The sequence below is a fragment of the Thalassophryne amazonica genome, chromosome 6, assembly GCF_902500255.1.
Source record: "Thalassophryne amazonica chromosome 6, fThaAma1.1, whole genome shotgun sequence".
NCBI classification, from domain to species: Eukaryota; Metazoa; Chordata; class Actinopteri; order Batrachoidiformes; family Batrachoididae; genus Thalassophryne; species Thalassophryne amazonica.
In genome coordinates, this window is record NC_047108.1 from 20,988,198 (window position 1) to 21,013,513 (window position 25,316).

The 25,316-nt window shown below is 41.7% G+C and overlaps 1 protein-coding gene and 1 long non-coding RNA gene across 2 annotated transcripts in view; one reads left to right on the top strand and one right to left on the bottom strand.

Moving 5' to 3' along the window:
- itpr3 (inositol 1,4,5-trisphosphate receptor, type 3) overlaps positions 1-25,316 on the top strand; it is a 230,263-nt gene that overhangs the window by 197,810 nt on the left and 7,137 nt on the right. Inside the window, exons 47-50 of the mRNA XM_034171879.1 lie at positions 2,278-2,388; positions 7,693-7,885; positions 9,890-10,009; positions 21,688-21,863. Coding sequence (XP_034027770.1) covers positions 2,278-2,388; positions 7,693-7,885; positions 9,890-10,009; positions 21,688-21,863 — 600 coding nt within the window. The remainder of the gene's footprint in view (positions 1-2,277; positions 2,389-7,692; positions 7,886-9,889; positions 10,010-21,687; positions 21,864-25,316) is intronic.
- LOC117511944 lies at positions 1,489-24,527 on the bottom strand. Its single transcript, XR_004561157.1, has 3 exons — positions 24,515-24,527; positions 20,697-20,702; positions 1,489-1,585 (listed from the first exon to the last, which is right to left on the bottom strand). It is a non-coding gene; the product is annotated as an uncharacterized LOC117511944 (long non-coding RNA).

Genomic DNA, 25,316 nt, shown 5'->3' on the forward strand with positions numbered 1-25,316 from the left:
ATGTGCCGTCTCTGCATGTTGGTGCGATCATCAGATGTCCTGATCGATCAGGTCTGATCAAATCAGTGGACCTGATCGGAGCAACCGGAGCTTTAAAAGTTTAGAGTCACAGCGCTTCATTCACAGCAGCCTTTACCTCAGCCAGACTCAGCAGCATCTGTAAACAATGATCCACCAAGACAAAAAAAAAAATAATAATAACATTAAATGACTGTTTCTGAGCCACACCACACTGTGCAGGAGAGAACTGAGTGCACTTCCACAGAGGCAGAAAATAGCAGCTTTGGCTACATACATGGAAGTAATGCAACTGTAAAACTCTCATGATACAGTCCACTGTTTTCCAAGTGCAGTGATGTGTTCTGCACAGCCGGCAGGAGTGAACTGGGTTTAAATAGTGGCAAGGTACACGCGACTGTGTGCACACATTAAAAAGCGAACACATGCAGCTGCAAGCAGATCTATGAACACGGAAAAAGATTGACTACGCCTGCATTTCGGCCGTATTTAAATGAAATACAACGCTGTAATACGCAGCTCTACAAATAGGCTAGTGTGAAAGGGGCTTTTGATCCACACACTTGCACGCACATCGTCATGACGATCCCACCCGCTGTGTTCCCAGCTGGATGCCATGCTTTGTTCCATTGGCTGCCATGTGCTGTGCGCTGGAGGATGCGCCTGTAAAACAATTATTTTGCAGCGGATTAATCATTTTCTCTTCAAATTGGCAGTTGTAAATGGCTCGAATCACTTTCTGAATCATAGAGGAGTGCTTGAGCTGCAGTTTCTCTCATGCGAGCGTGCGTGCTGAACGAGGTGGAGAAAGCATTTGAAGCTGTCTAAAAAGGTAATTATTTGTTATTTACATTGTCATGGCTTGGTAAAACAGTTGCATGTTCTTTCCTTCTTGTGTGCAGCTGTAAAAATATGTTTATGATAGATTTAACATCTCATTATAATCGTTCAGATGAGCTGCGCTCTGATGCAGTGCGCTGATGCAACCACTCACACTGTTCACTTCTTTACTCGACTTGACGAGGTGCACATACTATTGGTGAGTAGATCACGCAATGTTCACTACCACTTCATGTTTGTTGCACGACATTTATGTGTGAAAGATTTTTTTGAACATTTCAAAATTCTCTTTGCGCAACTGTATGCGTCAGCACCCCTCTCACATTCACTCTACACCTGTTAATGACAGGTTTACTCTCCTGCACGACACAGTGCATGCACGTGCGTGCATCAAAGTCGTGCAAGTGTCAGGGGGCCTTTAGTGCCATTTTGTGCTTAACTTTGCACATTTTTTTATACCCACCCATATAACTGCAAACACGTGGGTGCGTTAAATGTTCAGTGTGTCTCTGATGTGCACATCACTCTGATGACTTCATGTTTTTACACTATTAATGGTTCCCAGCATCACGTCTATGTGTCAGCAGAGGAACATTAGCTGTAGAAATGTGCGTACTCCAGCCAGCATATTTCTACAGTCATTTCACTTTTGATACATGTGAATGTTAGCGTGGAGACGGACGGACGCCACGTTTTTGTGTGTACGCAGCCTTTGTAGATGAGGCTCCTGGAAGTCACGGTCAGCCTGGAACTTAGTCCTCATCCTTCAGCATCACAAACCCAGACTCTCTGATTCCTCACTCAGGTTCTAAGGTGCTGCAATCAGGTTGTCAAAGGATTCTGCAAAGATCAAATCAATGTCCACTATGTCAAGGTCAGTCAACATTTCCTCTTCAAGCGTCATCAAACTCAGTCCATTTGTGCCTGTGTGATCATCAGGTCAAAGGTTTGAGGTGTTCAATGATGCCGATATCTTGGCAGGAGAATGAAGGTCCAAGTCTTTAGAGTGCTGGAGCTTCCTGTCTGGTTGTAAAACTTGGATACTAATCCGTGACCTACGGAGATGACTGAATGTCTTTGGTACCAGGTCTCTGCGGAGGATTCTTGGGTCCTACTGGAATGACTTTGTGTCAAATGAAGAACCCTGCAGCTGCAGAAGGACACACCCATGTTTCACCGGTCTGCAGCAGATGCTGTAGATGGTTACTTTGGAGAGGTGGGGATGGACCGGTTGTCTGCCTGGATGTTCCTGTTGTCACCTCTAAGGGAAATGGAACAGATGGACATTGGGACTAGCTTACTTAGTCTTCTGTCATCTAGCCCCCGTCGGAAACAGTGGCAGATAGATGTGAAGGAGCACATGGATCAGTCATCGTCCTTCACCAGACTGTAGTAATCCTGTGTTCTTTTCTACTGCAGCTGAACCTGAACAACCGTCCTCTGTCTCAGATGTTAACATCCACAAGTCCATGTGATTTCTTGGACCAGGACCCTCTGGAGTACTATGACCAGCTAACAGCACAGATTGAGGTACTGCAGCATTACTGTTACTCATACAGAATATAAGGGCTGGTACCTGTGTTACTGCAGTATTACTGCCATCAGTAACAGAGTACTGTGTTTCTGTCCACCGTGCAGTACAACCCCAATTCCAATGAAGTTGGGACATTGTGCAAAATGTAACTAAAAACAGAATACAATGATCTGAAAATCCTCGTCAACCTATATTCAATTGAATACACCACAAAGACAAGATATTTAATGTTCAAACTGATAGACTTTGTTGTTTTTGTGCGGATATTTGCTCATTTTGAAATGGATGCCTGCAACACATTTAAAAAAAAGTTGGGACGGGGCAACAAAAGACTGGGAAAGTTGATGAATGCTCAAAGAACACCTAATTGGAAACAGGTGAGTGTCATGATTGGGTATAAAGGGAGCATCCCCAAAAGGCTCAGCTGTTCACAAGCAAAGATGGGGTGAGGATCACCACTTTGAGAACAACTGTGTGAAAAAACAGCAGCAACAATTTAAGAACAATGTTTCTCAGTGTTCAATTGCAAGGAATTTAGGGATTCCATCATCTACAGTCCATAATATAATCAGAAGATTCAGCGATTCGGGAGAATTTTCTACAGGTAAGCAGCAACGCTGAAAACCAACAATGGATGCCCGTGACCTTTGATCTCTCAGCTTAAAAACCAACATCATTGTCAGTTAACACAGTTCATCAATACATCTACAAGTGCAAGTTAAAACTACAATGCAAAGCGAAAGCCATACATCAACAACATCCAGAAATGCCGCCGCCTGCTCTGGGCCTGAGCTCATTTGAAATGGACAGACACAAAGTGGAAAAGTGTGTTGTGGTCTGATGAGTCCACATTTCAAATTGTTTTTGTAAATCATGGACGTTTTGTCCTCCGGACAAAAGAGGAAAAAGACCATCCAGATTGTTACCAGCGCAAAGTTCAAAAGCCAGCATCTGTTATGGTATCGGGGTGTGTTAGTGCCCATGGCATGGGCAACTTATACAGGTAACTTATATAAGTAAGGATGGGAAAGAATTCCACCCACAAAGCTTCAACAATTAGTGCCGTCAGTTCGCAAACACTTATTGAGTGTTGTTAGAAGGAAAGGTGATGTAACACAGTGGTAAACATACCACTGTCCCACCTTTTTTGAAATTTGTTGCAGGCATCCATTTCAAAATGAGCAAATGTTTGCAGAAAAACAATAAAATGTATCAGTTTGAACATTAAATATCTTGTCTTTGTGGTGTATTCAATTGAATATAGGATTGAGAAGATTTACAAATCATTGTATTCTGTTTTTATTTACTTTTTACACAACGTCCCAACTTCATTGGAATTGGGGTTGTACATGCAGACATATCTGATGCAGGACTTTAGGAGTCTTTGACAAACAAACCTGACAGTTGCTGGACAGGCTGATGGTCTTGGGGTTAGGGTTAGGGTTGTAGTCTCCCACACCCCAGACCACATACTGTCAATCTGTGGTCTGGAGGTGGGGGGGGGGGTCTACATGCATGTATTTTAGTGTGATATACATTGTATTTTTCTTTGAATTTTTATCTGTGTGTGCCTTTTGTGAAGCACTTTGTGACTTCCCTTGTCTGTGAAAGGTGCTATATAAATAAACATTACTTCCTTACTTACTGTGGTCCCAGATGAAGCAGTTTGATTGATGGTGAACAATATTGGTATTCTTTCTGTATGTATCTATAGCTATATACAATAGTAATGTTTCCTATTCTGAAGTATCTTTAAATCCCCCTTCCAAATGTACTCTACAAATATATGGACCTGATTGACAACCTGAAATATGTGATGTGATGGAAATGTGATGGAAAATACTCCAATTTAGTTTTGCATAAAATATCCACAGTATACGTATAGAACACACAGTCTGGTCTGCTTGAGGTTTCTTCCTCAGAGGGAATTTTTCCCTACCACTGTTGCTCTGGGGGTTAGTAAGGTTAGAGCTTACTTGTGTGAAGTGCCTTGAGGCAACTCTGCTGTGATTTGGCGCTATATAAATGAAAATAAATTGGAAAAAATTGAATTGAAAAGTACATGCCATCTTTATTGATAAAGCACTTTACTACAACCAAAGGTGACCCAAAGTGCTGTACACTAAAACATACAGTTAAAACATTAAGACATATATTTAAACAAGTTAATTAATAAATATAGGGCACGCACACACAAACACATACACAATAGTATGCAAAGAAACATATGTTTAAGAAAGATAATGAAAATGAGGGGCCTATAATGTCTGCCACCTTTATCAAATCTCTTTTGTACAAACTTGGCCATAAATATAAAGTGTCAAATACACTCAACAAAAATATAAACGCAACACTTTTGGTTTTGCTCCCATGTTGTATGAGATGAACTCAGATCTAAAACTTTTTCCACATACACAATATCACCATTTCCCTCAAATATTGTTCACAAACCAGTCTAAATCTGTGATAGTGAGCACTTCTCCTTTGCTGAGATAATCCATCTCACCTCACAGGTGTGCCATATCAAGATGCTGATTAGACACCATGATTAGTGCACAGGTGTGCCTTAGACTGCCCACAATAAAAGGCCACTCTGAAAGGTGCAGTTTTATCACACAGCACAATGCCACAGATGTCACAAGATTTGAGGGAGCGTGCAGTTGGCATGCTGACAGCAGGAATGTCAACCAGAGCTGTTGCTCATGTATTGAATGTTCATTTCTCTACCATAAGCCGTCTCCAAAGGCGTTTCAGAGAATTTGGCAGTACATCCAACCAGCCTCACAACCGCAGACCACGTGTAACCACACCAGCCCAGGACCTCCACATCCAGCATGTTCACCTCCAAGATCGTCTGAGACCAGCCACTCGGACAGCTGCTGAAACAATCGGTTTGCATAACCAAAGAATTTCTGCACAAACTGTCAGAAACCATCTCAGGGAAGCTCATCTGCATGCTTGTCGTCCTCATCGGGGTCTCGACCTGACTCCAGTTCGTCGTCGTAACCGACTTGAGTGGGCAAATGCTCACATTCGCTGGCATTTGGCACGTTGGAGAGGTGTTCTCTTCACGGATGAATCCCGGTTCACACTGTCCAGGGCAGATGGCAGACAGCGTGTGTGGCGTCGTGTGGGTGAGCGGTTTTCTGATGTCAATGTTGTGGATCGAATGGCCCATGGTGGCGGTGGGGTTATGTAATGGGCAGGCGTCTGTTATGGACGAAGAACACAGGTGCATTTTATTGATGGCATTTTGAATGCACAGAGATACCGTGACGAGATCCTGAGGCCCATTGTTGTGCCATACATCCAAGAACATCACCTCATGTTGCAGCAGGATAATGCACGGCCCCATGTTGCAAGGATCTGTACACAATTCTTGGAAGCTGAAAATGTCCCAGTTCTTGCATGGCCGGCATACTCACCGGACATGTCACCCATTGAGCATGTTTGGGATGCTCTGGACCGGCATATACGACAGCGTGTACCAGTTCCTGCCAATATCCAGCAATTTCGCACAGCCATTGAAGAGGAGTGGACCAACATTCCACAGGCCACAATTGGCAACCTGATCAACTCTATGCGAAGGAGATGTGTTGCACTGCATGAGGCAAATGGTGGTCACACCAGATACTGACTGGTATCCCCCCAATAAAACAAAACTGCACCTTTCAGAGTGGCCTTTTATTGTGGACAGTCTAAGGCACACCTGTGCACTAATCATGGTGTCTAATCAGCATCTTGATATGGCACACCTGTGAGGTGGGATGGATTATCTCAGTAAAGGAGAAGTGCTCACTATCACAGATTTAGACTGGTTTGTGAACAATATTTGAGGGAAATGGTGATATTGTGTATGTGGAAAAAGTTTTAGATCTTTGAGTTCATCTCATACAAAATGGGAGCAAAACCAAAAGTGTTGCGTTTATATTTTTGTTGAGTGTAGGAATCAACAGAATAATATAAATGTAGCATGAAATTGACAAATATGATTATTTGAAACAGTGTGATTCTCACTAGACGAGCAGCTCAGCAGGGGAAAGAGTGAATAAAGATGTGTTCAAATCAATTTTATCCACTAAATATTACAGCAAAGTGGTTTCAAGTTTTAGTAGCATGAAGAATGAGTCAAACTTTAGAGTCCCAACGGGTGTTGAACTACACAGCAACTACATGACCTCACAATAACTGAAGATCAAATGTATTCAAAAGAACGACGTCCCTGGAACAGATTCTTCTCTACCCTGCAAAAATCAGTTTACTTATTATAGTGACAGTATGATAAGCAAACAATACATTTATGTTAGTTTTTCAACACACATTCTGATAGCAAGAGTTTGCTGTAATGAACATCTTACTTATAATTAAAGTTTTATCTATTTGTAATCATATAACTAACTACTGTAATCTGAAGTTTGACCTAATTTAGGTGACATTTGACTGCAAGTGAAACCCTGAAGGTCAAGGTCAATCGCTTTTCCCAGGTAATGGGCAAGGCCTATCACTATGTTCATGGAAAATTTGTAGGCAAAATTTCAAAAATTGCGACCAGGAAAGTTGTTTAGTTGAATTTAGTGTTTGACCTTCCTGTGACCTTTACCTTTGACATTAATCCATTTGTGTACTGAAAGGTACCTTACTAGGGCTGCTATATGTGAAGTTGCAAGAGTCTGCGATGTAAACTGTGTGCTGCACAGCGAGTTAAAGGTGAAAAATGCAATGATTACATACAAACAAACATAATTTGCCAAAACAAACTTCTGGCAAGATATTGGGGGGGGGGGGAGTTATCCAGGGGGGAAGATAAACTGTTACACCGGGTGTGTGGTCCAGGCTGTTCTGCAGAAGCATAAAAAAGCAGGTGATGCTGGGGGCTGTAGTCTCAGTGCAGCAGAAACCAGTAGGATCCTGATTCAGGTTTTGGACTTATGGACAAAATCCAGGATTCCAACATGGAAACAAGGCAAAATACCTGTGCATGAAAACCGAGGAACTGGGGTACAGAAGAATAGTAGCAGGTGATCTGGACTTTTAAATCTGAAATGCCTGGCTGTGTGAGAGGACCCCTTCTCCTGATGTCTTGTGTCCTGCCATTTGAATCCAGTCCAGTACTTCAGACTGTTAAGACTTTTGTCTCATGGGGTCTAGAGTGGGACAGCTTGGACCACAACCAGGTCTGAGGATTCAGTCTGTATCATTGTGACGTATAGTCAGGTGGGTTTTTGACTTTTTACCCGACCCAATCTTGACACTTGTTCAGTTTAATCCGGATGACAACATTTATGTGCCATTTGTCTCAGATCGTTAGGGAGGACCGCAGCATGGAGCAGATCGTCTTTCCTCTTCATGCTATCTGCGAGTTCCTCACAGACGAATCCAAGTTCCGTGTGTTCAACACCACTGAGCAAGATGAGCAGGGGTCAAAGGTCACACACTTCTTTGAACAGACGTCATTCCTGCATGGAGAAATGGAGTGGCAGAAGAAGCTGAGGAGTAAGACAACACGTTGTCCACTCTGTGTGTCTAAACAAAACCAGAAACCTTGCGTTTGCTTCATTAGACCATAAAACCGCCGCAGATATTACTGGAATGTCACATGCACACACAGAACAAACGTAGGTGTTTTTGGCAGCATCGCCCCAGATGGTTCCAGACAGGTCCTTAGGATTGTGGCTGGAACCATCCAGAAGGTCCATGATGGAAATAGGACACTTCAGGATGGTTCTCATGCTGGTGACAGGCAGACTGTCCACGTTCTTCTTCTTCTAAACCATTTCTTGGTTGGCCATTTATTAGATCCTGAATTTATGAATAAACCTGCTGCAGGATTCAGTTGCAAATTCCACTTTCCGCGCAGGCCATCCGCTAACAGTTCAGATTATCACCTCATTTCTGCTTCAGACTGCCTCCAGTCATCATCTATCTCAGCGACAGACATCTGAAACTTTTCTACAACAATCATTTCTACATAAATTCAGCATTATTTCATCATAAAAGCGATCAGAGCCGCGGCTACACGTGTTGGTGCTGCGTTCACTGCGCCTCCGTCATTTCAAAGCTTCAGTAGAGATTCACCGATTATCACCTCATTTCTGCTTCAAACTGACTTTAGAATAATTTAAGAGGTTTTGATTTGTCATCTGATGGTTAATAATCACATTATTCCTTTTGAACACTTTGGCTGAAGGGAGTCAGACTCAGAGAGTCAGACTCAGATGAGCTGCTGTGGTCCCAAATGACGCATGTGTAGTGAAGGCAGGGCAGACCAATTTTTTTTTTGGGGGGGGGGGGGGGGGGGGGAGGTGTTAGGTCTGAGACCAGACATCCTTGGACAAGTCCTCTAACTCTTCCTGGGGGATCCTGAGGTGTTCCAGCTGGAAGACATAATCCCTCAGGCGTGTCCTGAGTCTTCTAGCCCGGATATCCGATGGGGGAGTCTCATTTCTGTCTCTTGAATCTGTGACCTTATTCTGTCATCATTACCCAAAGCTGGTGACCAAAGATATACAGTATATGTGGAAGTCGAGAGTCTCACCTTCTGGCTCACCTCTTCTTCTCCTTCACCACGATGATCCGGTACAGCATCTGTAAAACACCAGATACATGATTATTATTATTGTTGTTATTGTTATTATTTATTACACTATGTAACACAATTTTTGTTCCTGGCTTCTAAGTGTTATATTTCAATTGCTTATGTCTAAAGTCTATGGAAAAATGACTACATTCAGCACAAACTTTGATTTTTTTTTTTTTTTACGTTCTAGAAAGTTCTAGAAGTTTCTTGAAATTTCTAGATAATTCTGGACACTTCTAGAAAATTCTGGACAGTTGTAGCAGTTCAAGAATATTCTAGAAGACTACTCAGTAGTAGTGAAGGTGAATCGAGAATATTCTTGAAAACAGACAAATTTCAACATATCATTGTCCTGATCACAGAAGCAAAGTTTCTGTGGAATAACAGCTATTTTCTATTTATTTAAGGCATAACAGGTTAGGAAAACACACTGTGTACCCAGGAACAAAACACAAATAAAAATTTGTTACATAGTGTTATTAGCTTTTGCAAGTGGCAAAGCAGCTTCATGTGTTACTGCCCTCTCCTGGACTGTAGTGTTGATCGACTGCCATCATTAGTGTTTTGCCGCCATTGTGCCACATTCTTACATTTTCTTACATTCAAAGATTCCAAGGCGGGTCAGCGGTCAGCACCACGTTCAGTTCTCCTTTTAGACTGCTGTCTGCTTTTAAACCTGTGCCAAATCAACACCTGGGTCGAAACTGGATCCAGTTAAATTTGACGTATCTACAGGAGTTTAGTGTTTCAAAGTGTGTCAATAAGGTTTTGGTTGCACATATGTCAAACTTATTTGGAGAGACGAGCGATGGTTCAGGAACAGTATGTCTTCTGTGTTACTGGGTTCAGAGTTGACGTATTTGTTGGTTTCAGCATGATCCTCAGACTGAGAACCAGAGCTAACTGTCTGTGTCCTGCAGGCATGCCGATGCTGTACTGGTTTTCCAGGCGAATGACTCTGTGGGGAACCATCTCCTTCAACCTGGCTGTCTTCATCAACCTCATCATTGCCTTCTTCTACCCATACAACTCAGGACAAGGTACCTCTGCAAAGGCTCCTGATCCTCAGTCAGTATCGGCTTGGGTCTACAGTCACAGGAAACCTGACAGAGTCCTCTTCATTCATTCATTTTCTGCCCCTCATTCAGCTCACGGTGGCAGTAGACCGAGTAGTTACACTGCCAACTGGTGGTTAAATTACTGCTGATACACTGCTCAAAAACATTAAAGGAACACTTTGAAAACACATTAGATCTCAAACAAAATCATGCTGGATATCTTTGCTGATATGAACTGGATAATGTGTTAAGGCTGCTGACAGTGTGATCACCACACCAACAGATCGCCAGATCACTTCATTCAGGTCTGATCACACCTGATTGCAGTCGACTGGCACTTTAAAAGTTTAGAGTCACAGCACTTCATTCATTTACAGCAGCCTTTTACCACAGCCAGTCAACTCATCAGCATTCTGTACACAGTGAGAATGGTCCACTAAGAGAAAAATAAAAATAAAAAATAAAATAATGTTAAATTACTCTGTTTCTGACCCGCACGACACCATGCAGTACTGACCAGAACCACTGGATGGAAACGGGGCTGTCGGCGTTCAATTTCAATTTATTTTCATTTATGTAGCCCCAAATCACAAGAAGGTTGCCTCAAGCTGCTTCACACAAGTAAGGTCTAACCTTACCAACCATCAGAGCAACAGTGGTAAGGAAAAACTCCCTCTGAGGAAGAAACCTCAAGCAGACCAGACTCAAAGGCGTGACCCTCTACTTGGGCCCTGCTACAGACACAAATTACAAAACAATTCACAAAACAAACATACAAAATGTTGCTGGTCCACAAGATGGTTTCTGGAACAGGCACCACGCCCATCTCTGGATGGAGCCGCACCTCAAACAGAGAGAAAAGAAAAAAGGAAAATCAAGCATCAGAAAGACAAATACAGTGTAATTTGTCAGCATGAAGCAACAAGAAAAACAAAAGAAATACTATGGTGATTGCCAGCCACTAGCCCGAAGCTTCTCTAAAAGAGCCAGAATTTAGATAAAGTTCAGGACGTGGCCCGCTCTGTTTCCTAATAAAATGAATTAAGAGTAAAAAGAAAATAGAAACATACTAGATAGATAGATAAATACTTTATTCATCCCCTCATGGAGAAATTCACTTGTCATTTAGTAGCAAGTACACACATTTAAATCAACAATCTACATTATAAAATCGAATAGCAGCAGGAATGAAGGATTTTCTAAAAACACTCCATTCTGCAGCGCATGGAGAAGAGACGCTCAGATCTATTGCTCCTCTGGACAGACAGAGTCTCATGCAGAGGGTGTCTGGTGTTACTGAGGATTGCTTGCACTTTTCCACCTCTACTGGTGGTTGGCTCTCACTGCGGTATTGTATCACTTCCTGTTCCGGAGCACAGCGGTGTTTTGCTGTATCTGTTAGCTGTTTAATCTGCGCAGTTAGATTGATCTAGTTACCTAGATAACGATTTGCTTCACAGTGTAATCTTCACGTGCCTTAACTAAAGCACTCCCTCTGCTGAATCACCTCTAAATTATTTACACATTATTCACTTTGTGTGTTTTTAGGAATCCGCTAGCTTAGCGCAGCTACTAGCTCTTAGCCGGTTTAGCATGGCGGCTTCTCCTGTCTCTCCCACACTTTTCTGCTCTGGGTGTGAAATGTTTAGTTATTCCTCGGCCTCCTTTAGCAGTAATGGTACTTGTAATAAGTGTAGCTTATTCGTAGCTTTGGAGGCCAGGTTGGGCGAATTGGAGACTCGGCTCCGCACCGTGGAAAATTCTACAGCTAGCCAGGCCCCTGTAGTCGCTGCGGACCAAGGTAGCTTAGCCGCCGTTAGTTTCCCTCTGGCAGATCCTGAGCAGCCGGGAAAGCAGGCGGACTGGGTGACTGTGAGGAGGAAGCGTAGCCCTAAACAGAAGCCCTGTGTACACCGCCAAGCCGTTCACATTTCTAACCGTTTTTCCCCACTCGGCGACACACCCACCGAGGATCAAACTCTGGTTATTGGCGACTCTGTTTTGAGAAATGTGAAGTTAGCGACACCAGCAACCATAGTCAATTGTCTTCCGGGGGCCAGAGCAGGCGACATTGAAGGAAATTTGAAACTGCTGGCTAAGGCTAAGCGTAAATTTGGTAAGATTGTAATTCACGTCGGCAGTAATGACACCTGGTTACGCCAATCGGAGGTCACTAAAATTAACATTGAATCGGTGTGTAACTTTGCAAAAACAATGTCGGACTCTGTAGTTTTCTCTGGGCCCCTCCCCAATCGGACCGGGAGTGACATGTTTAGCCGCATGTTCTCTTTGAATTGCTAGCTGTCTGAGTGGTGTCCAAAAAAATGAGGTGGGCTTCATAGATAATTGGCATAGCTTCTGGGGAAAACCTGGTCTTGTTAGGAGAGACGGCATCCATCCTACTTTGGATGGAGCAGCTCTCATTTCTAGAAATCTGGCCAATTTTATTAAATCCTCCAAACCGTGACTATCCAGGGTTGGGACCAGGAAGCAGAGTTGTAGTCTTACACACCTCTCTGCAGCTTCTCTCCCCCTGCCATCCCCCCAATACCCCATCCTCGTAGAGACGGTGCCTGCTCCCAGACCACCAATAACCAGCAAAAATCTATTTAAGCATAAAAATTCAAAAAGAAAAAATAATATAGCACCTTCAACTGCACCACAGACTAAAACAGTTAAATGTGGTCTATTAAACATTAGGTCTCTCTCTTCTAAGTCCCTGTTAGTAAATGATATAATAATTGATCAACATATTGATTTATTCTGCCTTACAGAAACCTGGTTACAGCAGGATGAATGTTAGTTTAAATGAGTCAACACCCCCGAGTCACACTAACTGCCAGAACGCTCATAGCACGGGCCGAGGCGGAGGATTAGCAGCAATCTTCCATTCCAGCTTATTAATTAATCAAAAACCCAGACAGTGCTTTAATTCATTTGAAAGCTTGACTCTTAGTCTTGTCCATCCAAATTGGAAGTCCCAAAAACCAGTTTTATTTGTTGTTATCTATCGTCCTCCTGGTCATTACTGTGAGTTTCTCTGTGAATTTTCAGACCTTTTGTCTGACTTAGTGCTTAGCTCAGATAAGATAATTATAGTGGGCGATTTTAACATCCACACAGATGCTGAGAATGACAGCCTCAACACTGCATTTAATCTATTATTAGACTCAATTGGCTTTGCTCAAAATGTAAATGAGTCCACCCACCACTTTAATCATATCTTAGATCTTGTTCTGACTTATGGTATGGAAATTGAAGACTTAACAGTATTCCCTGAAAATTCCCTTCTGTCTGATCATTTCTTAATAACATTTACATTTACTCTGATGGACTACCCAGCAGTGGGGAATACGTTTCATTACACTAGAAGGCTTTCAGAAAGCGCTGTAACTAGGTTTAAGGATATGATTCCTTCTTTATGTTCTCTAATGCCATATACCAACACAGTGCAGAGTAGCTACCTAAACTCTGTAAGTGAGATAGAGTATCTCGTCAATAGTTTTACATCCTCATTGAAGACAACTTTGGATGCTGTAGCTCCTCTGAAAAAGAGAGCTTTAAATCAGAAGTGCCTGACTCCGTGGTATAACTCACAAACTCGCAGCTTAAAGCAGATAACCCGTACGTTGGAGAGGAAATGGCGTCTCACTAATTTAGAAGATCTTCACTTAGCCTGGAAAAAGAGTCTGTTGCTCTATAAAAAAGCCCTCCGTAAAGCTAGGACATCTTACTACTCATCACTAATTGAAGAAAATAAGAACAACCCCAGGTTTCTTTTCAGCACTGTAGCCAGGCTGACAAAGAGTCAGAGCTGTATTGAGCCGAGTATTCCTTTAACTTTAACTAGTAATGACTTCATGACTTTCTTTGCTAATAAAATTTTAACAATTAGAGAAAAAATCACTCATAACCAGTGTTGCCACAGTTACTTTGCAAAAGTAATCCAGTTACTGATTACCCCTTGAAAAAGTAACTTAGTTACTTTACTGATTACTCAATTGTAAAAGTAACTAAGTTAGATTACTAGTTACTTTTTTAGTTTATTTTCATTAGTTACTTCATCCAAACCATCAACATGTTTATTAGACCCCATTCCTACCAGGCTGCTCAAGGAAGCCCTGCCATTATTTAATGCTTCGATCTTAAATATGATCAATCTATCTTTATTAGTTGGCTATGTACCACAGGCTTTTAAGGTGGCAGTAATTAAACCATTACTTAAAAAGCCATCACTTGACCCAGCTATCTTAGCTAATTATAGGCCAATCTCCAACCTTCCTTTTCTCTCAAAAATTCTTGAAAGGGTAGTTGTAAAACAGCTAACTGATCATCTGCAGAGGAATGGTCTATTTGAAGAGTTTCAGTCAGGTTTTAGAATTCATCATAGTACAGAAACAGCATTAGTGAAGGTTACAAATGATCTTCTTATGGCCTCAGACAGTGGACTCATCTCTGTGCTTGTTCTGTTAAACCTCAGTGCTGCTTTTGATACTGTTGACCATAAAATTTTATTACAGAGATTAGAGCATGCCATAGGTATTAAAGGCACTGCGCTGCGGTGGTTTGAATCATATTTATCTAATAGATTACAATTTGTTCATGTAAATGGGGAATCTTCTTCACAGACTAAATTTAATTATGGCATTCCACAAGGTTCTGTGCTAGGACCAATTTTATTCACTTTATACATGCTTCCCTTAGGCAGTATTATTAGATGGCATTGCTTAAATTTTCATTGTTACACAGATGATACCCAGCTTTATCTATCCATGAAGCCAGAGGACACACACCAATTAGCTAAACTGCAGGATTGTCTTACAGACATAAAGACATGGATGACCTCTAATTTCCTGCTTTTAAACTCAGATAAAACTGAAGTTATTGTACTTGGTCCCACAAATCTTAGAAACATGGTGTCTAACCAGATCCTTACTCTGGATGGCATTACCCTGACCTCTAGTAATACTGTGAGAAATCTTGGAGTTGTTTTTGATCAGGATATGTCATTCAAAGCGCATATTAAACAAATATGTAGGACTGCTTTTTTGCATTTACGCAATATCTCTAAAATTAGAAAGGTCTTGTCTCAGAGTGATGCTGAAAAACTAATTCATGCATTTATTTCCTCTAGACTGGACTATTGTAATTTATTATTATCAGGTTGTCCTAAAAGTTCCCTGAAAAGCCTTCGGTTAATTCAAAATGCTGCAGCTAGAGTACTGACGGGGACTAGAAGGAGAGAGCATATTTCACCCACATTGGCCTCTCTTCATTGGCTTCCTGTTAATTCTAGAATAGAATTTAAAATTCTTCTTCTTACTTATAAGGTTTTGAATAATCAGGTCCCATCTTATCTTAGGGACCTCATAGTACCATATCACCCCAATAGAGCGCTTCGCTCTCAGACTGCAGGCTTACTTGTAGTTCCTAGGGTTTGTAAGAGTAGAATGGGAGGCAGAGCCTTCAGCTTTCAGGCTCCTCTCCTGTGGAACCAGCTCCCAATTCGGATCAGGGAGACAGACACCCTCTCTACTTTTAAGATTAGGCTTAAAACTTTCCTTTTTGCTAAGCTTATAGTTAGGGCTGGATCAGGTGACCCTGAACCATCCCTTAGTTATGCTGCTATAGACTTAGATTGCTGGGGGGTTCCCATGATGCACTGAGTGTTTCTTTCTCTTTTTGCTCTGTATGCACCACTCTGCATTTAATCATTAGTGATTGATCTCTGCTCCCCTCCACAGCATGTCTTTTTCCTGGTTCTCTCCCTCAGCCCCAACCAGTCCCAGCAGAAGACTGCCCCTCCCTGAGCCTGGTTCTGCTGGAGGTTTCTTCCTGTTAAAAGGGAGTTTTTCCTTCCCACTGTCGCCAAGTGCTTGCTCACCGGGGGTCGTTTTGACCGTTGGGGTTTTTACGTAATTATTGTATGGCCTTGCCTTACAATATAAAGCGCCTTGGGGCAACTGTTTGTTGTGATTTGGCGCTATATAAATAAAATTGATTGATTGATTGATTGACTTTTCTCCCCATGCACCGCTCCACCACTGTCCCCACGCTGTTCCAGTGACCCCCCCCCCCACCACTGACCCCGCCCTCTTAACCAGCTTGTCCAACCTATTACAGTTTATGACAGAGATGTTATTGCCCACACAGACAGCAGCATAGAAAAGGACAGCCACAACAACAGACTGATAAAACAGACACAACATTTGGTTACACCCATCAAAGCACCTCAGCCTCCTCAGGAAAAAGAGCCTGGTCTGACCCTTTTTATAGAGGCTGTCTGTGTTGATGTTCCAGTCCAAATCTAGGTTGACACCTAGATATTTGTATGTGTGCACACACTCAATGTCCTGTCCATGTATGTTTACTGGCTGGATAGAGTTCCTTTCCTTGCCATGGTTCATGGTCATTTCTTTGGTCTTATTTGTGTTCAGAGATAGTGAATACTACCTCTAGAGATAGAGATATTATGCCAGTATTCTAGCCATATGAAAGGGAAAATAAGTGCATCTTAAGTCTGCATTTGAAAGTCTCTACAGAATCACTGTTATATTGATGCAGGGAGATCATTCCACAGAACACGGGCATGATAAGAGAAAGCTCTATGACCCACAGACTTTTTATTCACCCTAGGGACACAAAGTAGTCCTGCACCCTCAGAACACAGAGCCCGGGCCGGTACGTAGGTTTTAATTAGGTCAGCTAGGTAGGGAGGTGCCAGTCTGTGAACAATTTTATAGGCTAGTAGCAGAACCTTAAAATCTGATCTCACTGGAACAGGAAGACAGTGAAGAGATGCCAAAATGGGTGTAATGTGGTCAAACTTTCTGCTTTGTGTCAAAACTCTGGCAGCAGCATTTTGAACCAATTGGAGAGCCGTAATGCTGGACTGTGGTAAACCAGAAAATAAAGCATTGCAGTAGTCCAATGTAGAAGAGATAAATGCATGTATCAAAGTCTCAGCATCGGCCATAGACGGGATGGGACGAATCTTCGTTATATTTTGCAGGTGGAAGAAAGCAGTCCTCGTAATATCTCTAATGTGGAGGTCAAAGGACAACGTAGGATCAAAAATTACCCCAAGGTTCCTCATTTTGTCAGTGTGATGTATGACACACGAGCATAGGTTAAGCGTTAACTGGTCAAATTTATGCCAATGTCTCACTGGACCAAGAACCATCATTTCAGTCTTATCAGAGTTTAAAAGTAGTAAGTTGCTAGACATTCAGCTTCTCACTGATGCAAGGCAATCTTCTAAGGATTTTATGTGAATGAGATTACCAGCAGTTATCAGCATGTACAAACCCTGGCAAAAATTATGGAATCACCGGCCTCGTAGGATGTTCATTCAGTTGTTTAATTTTGTAGAAAAAAAGCAGATCACAGACATGACACAAAACTAAAGTAATTTCAAATGGCAACTTTCTGGCTTTAAGAAACACTATAAGAAATCAAGAAAAAAAGATTGTGGCAGTCAGTAATGGTTACTTTTTTAGACCAAGCAGAGGAAAAAAATATGGAATCACCCTGTAAATTTTCATCCCCAAAACTAACACCTTAACTAACACCATAGTAGAGAAGCTTGAATCTTCGATTCAAGGTTGTAATAGGTTGGACAATCTCCGATCTCCAGCCTATTGAGTAGAATATGATGATCCACAGTATCAAACGCAGCACTGAGATTTAACAGCATGAGAACTATAGTGGTGTCTGAATCCACTGCAAGTAGAAGATCATTCACGACTTTAGTGAGAACTGTCTCTGTGGAATGATATTTTCTTAAAAGCAGACTGCAGTGGCTAAAAAAGATTTTTGGTAATGTGGTCCACAAGCTGCCATGAAACCACTTTTTCCAGAATTTTAGAGCAAAATGATAGATTTGATATTGGCCTATAGTTTTTCAATACACTAGGATCAAGGTTAGATTTCTTAAGTAATGGTTTAATCACTGCGGATTTGAAACATTTAGGAACAGATCCAGAAGTTAATGAGAGATTAATAATTTCCAGCACAGTCAGCCCAAGAGTGCCACAGCCACAGGTCCTTAAACAGTTTTGTTGGTATAGGATCAAATAAGCAGGTTGTGCTTTTTGTAGACATTATGAGATTTGTCAGCACCCACCTCAATAGCAGGGTGTGGTGGCTGGGTTAAGGCATGCTGGGATATGCTCAACCTAATGTCTTCTGTTTTCTACTTGAAGTAATCCAGGAAATCTGTAAAAGGAGAGTGAACTACAGGTGGTTGTTCATGTATAAGTGTTGCCACCGTGTTGAACAAGAACTTTGAGTTATGTTTGTTTTTGTTGATCAAATCAAAGTAATAGGTCCGCTTTGTAACCAGAAGTGCATGTTTATAGTCTAAGATAGCATCACACCACGCAAGGTGGAATACTTCTAATTTTGAACTATGCCATTTCCATTCTAGACCTCTAGCCTTATGCTTGAGGTCATGCAAGTAGTCACTGAACCAAGGTGACTGTGTTTTGGGGGGGCGTGGTTTTAACAAAGGTGGTGCAATCATGTCGACTGTAGTTTTGAGCACTGAGTTTAAACTATCCACAAGACTGTCTACTGATTGGGCATTTTCCAAATGTGAAGCCAAGATATCAGGCAATCTAGCTTCGAGTTCCGTCATAGTTGAGGAGTTGATGCATTGCTGTAGGGATAAATAAGGTTGTTGTTCCACTAAACACAGCAGTGAAACAGTAAACCAAGTAAGTAAGTGATCAGATACCACCGAAGCAAGAGGCATGATGTCAGTATTCGTGACAGTAATACCACGTGTGAGAACCAAATCCAGAGTATTTCCACTAATGTGTGTGGAGTCCTGAATGCATTGCTGAAATCCTAATGCATCCACAATTTCCATAAATGATTTGCAGAGGGGATCAGAAGGCTTATTTATGTGAATGTTAAAGTCACCAATAATCAGAATGTTATCTGCACTCATTGACAAGTTAGAGATGAACTCACCAAATTCATCTAAGAATTAAGAGTATGGGCCAGGGGCCCTATATACAGTGACAAAGCAATATGGCTGATTTTTATTCTTCTGACCTTGGCAATACGTAGCATCATGGGCAGAGCAGAGAATCAGATGCTCAAATAAGTTATATTTGTGACCCCAACAGCTAATAAGTTAAACCTAGATTTTTAAATTTTATCAACACCCCTGCCTTGCTTCACATCATGAGGGACGTGACTAAATGTGTACGCTGGTGCACCGGCCTCGTTTAAGGGGAGGACAGCTGTAGGTTTAAGCCAGGTTTCACATAACCCAGTCATATCTCAGTGATGATCCATAATTAGATCATTAATCAACAATGATTTTGGGGATAGTGATCTTATGTTAATGAGACCCAGACTAAGGACTTCTGCAGGGTTGACGGTTGGACTGTTTTGGTTTGGGGTGGTTCCAGAGTAGCATATATAAGATGCCTGGGAGTAGGTTTAGGTTTGAGACATTCCATGCGAGTTGTGGGTAGCAGACACAAAATCTTTTGTATTGCTGGAACAGCCAATGGGCCATCCTCAATTTCAACATCATCCAATGTAGTAATGGGTATTAAGCTTGCAAAGCATATCCCTCTGATTTTTATGAATACATCTACGGAAGCTGGCCACAGTCTCAACTTGTTGAATTTCCCTCCCTGGCAAATAAACTGCACTGTCACCATAGTTTATTTTCTGTACTGATTTCCCCACTAAGCTAATGGATTCCACATCCACCTTTGTCATAAATCTTGCTGGGTCTCTTATTACCTGCTCCATGGCCTGCTGTAGATTCCTAATGTTACCCTCCCTGTAGAACTCTATGTTTGCAGAGAAGATGGCGGCACCTTCCCCAGTAGGATGAAGGCCACCCAGCATCAACAAGCCATGGCAGCCCCAAAACGAAGGCCAGTTATCAATAAAACTAAAGCCTTGCTGTCTACAAAATTGTGCCAGCCAGCTATTTATTGACATCAGCCTGCTGAATGCCTCATCAGTATTTACTATTTACTCCTGTTATAAATGCTGTCAAGATATTTGATTGGACACTGGTGTGAAGTAATTGTGAAAGTTCATTCTCGTAGACGACATGAGTGAATATTTTGCTTCACTGAGTCAGCTGTTGATTGGACAAATTCAGCAGGTAAAATAAGTATTTAACACCTCACCGTTTTTCTCAGTAAATATATTTCTAAAGGTGCTACCAACATGAAATTTTCACCAGATGTAACTAACAACCCAAGTAATACACACATATAAAGAAACCAAACAAATAAGTACATAATTTATGTGTAATAATGTGAAATGACAGGAAAAAGCTATTTAACACCTGAAGAAAGGGAGGTGCAAGAAGCTATGGAAAGACAAGACACCAGCTGAAATCTGTCACTAATTAGAAAGCTGTCCTGCCCCTTGTTAGTGCAAATTAATGTCAGCTGTTTCAGTCCCAATTGATGGCCTATAAAAAGGTGTCTCATTACAAAGATGTCACACAAGAAACATCTCATGATGGATAAAAGCAAAGAGCTCTCTCAAGATCTTCACTACCTTATTGTTGCAAATCATACTGATGGCATTAGTTCCAGAAGGATTTCTGAACTTCTGAATGTTCCAGTGAGAACTGTGGGGCCATAATCTGAAAGTGGAAAGAACATCACTATAAACCAGCCACGACCAGGTGCTCCTCACAAAATTACTGACAGAAAAGTGAAAATAATTATCAGATGAGTTGTCCGGGAGCCAAGGATCAGCTGTGGAGAGCTTCAGAAAGACCTGGAATTAGCAGGTATAATTGCTTCAAAGAAAACTATAAATAATGCACAGAACCACCATGGCCTGTGTGCACGCTCAACACACAAGACTCCATTACTGAAGAAAAACCATGCTGAGGCTTGTTTAAAGTTTGCTGCACAACATTTAGACAAACCTGTGAGATACTGGGAGAAGATAGTCTGGAGAGATGATACCAGAATTGGACTGTTTGAATGCAATAATACACACCACATTTGGAGGTCAAATGGCCTCCAAAACACCAAAAAAACAGTGAAAGTTGGAGGTGGAACATCATGGTGTGGGGCTGTTTATCACCATCCGGCACTGACAAACTTCATATAACTGAAGGAAGGATGAAAAGAAAAGTGTACCGAGACATTCTTGATTTAAAAAAAAAAAAAAAAAAAAAATCTACCAGGATCATGAAGATGAAACAAGGGTGGACGTTTCAGTAAGACAATGATCCCAAACACACAGGCAAGGAAACTATCAGCTGGTTCCAGTGAATGAAAATAAAGCTGCTAGAATGTTCCAGCCAATCAGCTGACTGGAATCCAACAGAAAATCTCTGGAAAGAACTAAAGGTCAGAGTTCGTAGAAGAGGTCCACAGAACCTTCAAGATTTGAAGACCATTTGTGTGAAAGAATGGACCAAAATCACACCTGATCAATGTGACTAGTTTCTCCACACAGGAGGCTTCGTGAAGCGTCATTACCAACAAAGGCTTTTGTACAAAGTATTAAATAAATTTCAGTGAGCCTGTTCAATACTTTTTCACTGTGTCTTCCCATTTTATTACACATAACTAACCATATACTCAGGTCCAAAATACTGCAATACTTGAGCGGTAATGGCATGTAGAGGCAGTAACTCATGCTGTCTTGTTTTGCAGTGGGAGCGATCGATGACTCTATGTTGCTGATGATGTTCTGGAGTCTGATTGGCCTGTCAGTTGTGGGCTTGTTGTCTCAGCGTCACGGCCTCCAGCCTCTGACCCTCGCCTTCATGCTCAGATCCATCTATTACTTCGGCATCGGAAACACTGTCGTACTGCTTGGAATGCTCAACGTAAGAAATTCATCATGTCCACTGTGTGGTATAGGCCTTTGGCCAGACCCCTGAAAGTGGGCGTGTCAAAACTTACCACCCATCACCTACTAGGTAATATTTCCCTAGTTAATGTTTATGTACGAGGTCTATTAGAAAAGAAACCGACCTTTTTATTTTTTCAAAAACTATATGGATTTGAATCACGTGTGATTGCGTCAGACAAGCTTGAACCCTCATGCGCATGTGAGTTTTTTCACGCCTGTCGGTTGCGTCATTCGCCTGTGCGAATCCGTCCGCACATCTTTCATTACAAAATCTCCTTTAACAGTGGAATGTCTGGATAAACTGCTGATCCCGAGCTCTTCTGAAACTTCTCTGTTCTCTCGCGACGTCCTGGGTCAACAGAGGCTTAAATTTGGAAGTTTTCAGCTTGAAACAGGCTGACGACGGCGGCTCGGGGCGCGGCGCGCTGTCCGGCTCCGTGGGCAGTCCTTAAAGCGACAGTAACACTCCATAATCTCTCATCAGCCGTTAAAATTTTCACCGAAAACCGTCTGAATTTCTCGAATGGTGTCCACTTGGATGTGTCTCACAGTTTCTGAAAAAATCTTGATCAAGCAAAGCACCAGTTTCTCAGGAAGAAGTCAGACAAAGGAATTCCGACGAGGGGGGTGGACCAGTGCTCACTCAAAGACTGCCCACAGGTGAATGACGCAACCGACAGGCGTGAAAAAACTCACGCATGCGCACGAGGGTTCAAGCTTGTCTGACGTAATCGCACGTGATTCAAATCCATATAATTTAAAAAAAAAATAAAAAGGTCGGTTTCTTTTCTAATAGACCTCGTATGTGTGGTGGCCATCCAGGGTGGTAGCTGTATCCAGGAAGGGGTCAGTGAAGGGTCACACGGGGTCAAAATGTAAACATCCTCCAATCAATTTGAAACACATACCACATTATGTGTCTGATCAAGATTCCATAAAGATATAGTTTGGACCATCTGTGACTGCATGTTCTGGAGTTATGGGGGAAACTCCAAAGGTCAGTTTCAGTTTTACAGGGGTCAAAAGTTAAAGTTGCTCCAATTTTGGTAAAATGTGATGAAAATTATTGGTTGAACTTCATCAGGTTTTAAAAAGGAACAGTTTGTACCACCTGACACAACTTTAACTTTTGACCCGTCTGTAGCTACACCAATCCGATGAAATAATGACCACGCATCATACAGATGCCTGTCCACTGTTTATTTACACAGACATCATGACAACTACGAAAAAAAACACATAAAATGAAAAAAAAAGTTCTTATTGTGCCCCTGTTCTGTGGAATGATCTCCCTGCATCGATTCTGTGGAGACTTTCAAGTCCAGACTTAAGACGCACTTATTCACTCATAATGACAGAGGCAATGCTTATAAGCCTGGATGCAGAAAAGTCTTTTGATTCTGTTAGGTGGTCTTTTCTGTATAAAGTATCAACAAAATTTTGCTTTCATAAGTTGATCATTGGCACATTCCAAGCTCTGTATGATAGCCCTTCTGCCAGGATTAAAGTTAATGGTGCCCTCTCAAATGCATTCACCCTGGAACGTGGAACAAGTCAGGGGTGCCCAGCCTCACCCCTGCTTTTTAGATTATTTATTGAACCTCTGAGTCAGTGGATACGACAGAATTGTGAAATTAAAGGGATGAGTATACATTTTGAGGAACATAAATTAGCATTATTCGCCAATGATGTATTGGTTTACCTAACACAGCCTACTCTGACATTCCCTAAGCTAATGACTGTTTTGGAAAAATATGGTTCTCTCTCAGGATACAACCTAAATGTTCAAAAGTCACAAATGCTTACTTTCAATTATGATCCACCAAGATCCTTGATAGAGAAATACCAACTACGATGGGAGGCAGACCATACACGATATCTGGGCATTAATCTCCCAAAAGATGTCTCAGATCTATCCACCCTGAATTATGGGCCGCTAAACAATAACATCAATGCCGACATACAGAGATGGAGTCTCGTACCATTCTTAAATCTTAATTCCATCAGTGGTGGGCACAGTTCCAATAATCCGATAACCGATAATTATTGAAGATAATGTTTTCATTATCGGATTATCTTTTTAAATAACTTTAAAAACCATTATCGGACTAATTATCTTGCGATAAATTTTTGTCTGATAATTTTTGGACCGATGACGTGGTAAATACAGTGAGGAAAATAAGTATTTGAACACCCTGCAGTTCTGCAAGTTCTCCCACTTAGAAATCATGGAGGGGTCTGAAATTTTCATCTTAGGTGCATGTCCACTGTGAGAGACATAATCTTAAAAAAAAAAAAAATCCGGAAATCACAATGTATGATTTTTTTTTTTTTTTTAATAATTTATTTGTATGTTACTGCTGCAAATAAGTATTTGAACACCTACCAACCAGCAAGAATTCTGGCTCACACAGACCTGTTAATTTTTTCTTTAAGAAGTCCTCTTATTCTGCACTCTTTACCTGTATTAATTACACCTGTTTGAACTTGTTACCTGTATAAAAGACACCTGTTCACACACTCAATCAATCACGCTCCAACTTGTCCACCATAGCCAAGACCAAAGGGCTGTCTAAGGACACCAGGGACAAAACTGTAGACCTGCACAAGGCTGGGATGGACTACAGGACAACAGGCAAGCAGCTTGGTAGAAGACAACAACTGTTATGATTATTTATTAGGAAGTGGAAGAAACACAAGATGACTGTCAATTTCCCTCGGTCTGGGATTCCATGCAAGATCTCACTCTGTGGGGTAAGGATGATTCTGAGAAAGCTCAGAACTACATAGGAGGACCTGGTCAATGACCTGAAGAGAGCTGGGACCACAGTCACAAAGATTACATTAGTAACACATGATGCTGTCATGGTTTAAAATCCTGCAGGGCAGCAAGGTCCCCCTGCTCAAGCCAGCACATGTCCAGGCCTGTTCAGGAGACGGTCATGTGGTCAGATGAGACCAGAATAGAGCTTTTTGGAATCAACTCCACTTACCATGTTTAGAGGATGAGAACAACCCCAAGAAAACCATCACAACCGTGAAGCATGGGGGTGGAAACATCATACTCTGGGGGTGCTCTGCTGCAAAGGGGACAGGACGACTGCACCGTATTGAAGGGAGGATGGATGGGGTCATGTATTGAGAGATTTTGGCAAACAACCTCCTTCCCTCAGTAAAAGCATTGAAGATGGGTCATGGCTGGGTCTTCCAGCATGACAATGACCCAAAACACACAGCCAGGGCAACTAAGGAGGGGCTCTGTAAGAAGCATTTCAAGGTCCTAGAGTGCCCCAGAGAGTCGCTGCAGTCAAAACAGAGAATCCACATGATGACAATTGTAAATGAATATTATACTACAAAAATTTAGTTTTTTTTATGCTTTTCATCACGTTAATAAGAGACTGCATGCATGATACCCTGAAAACTT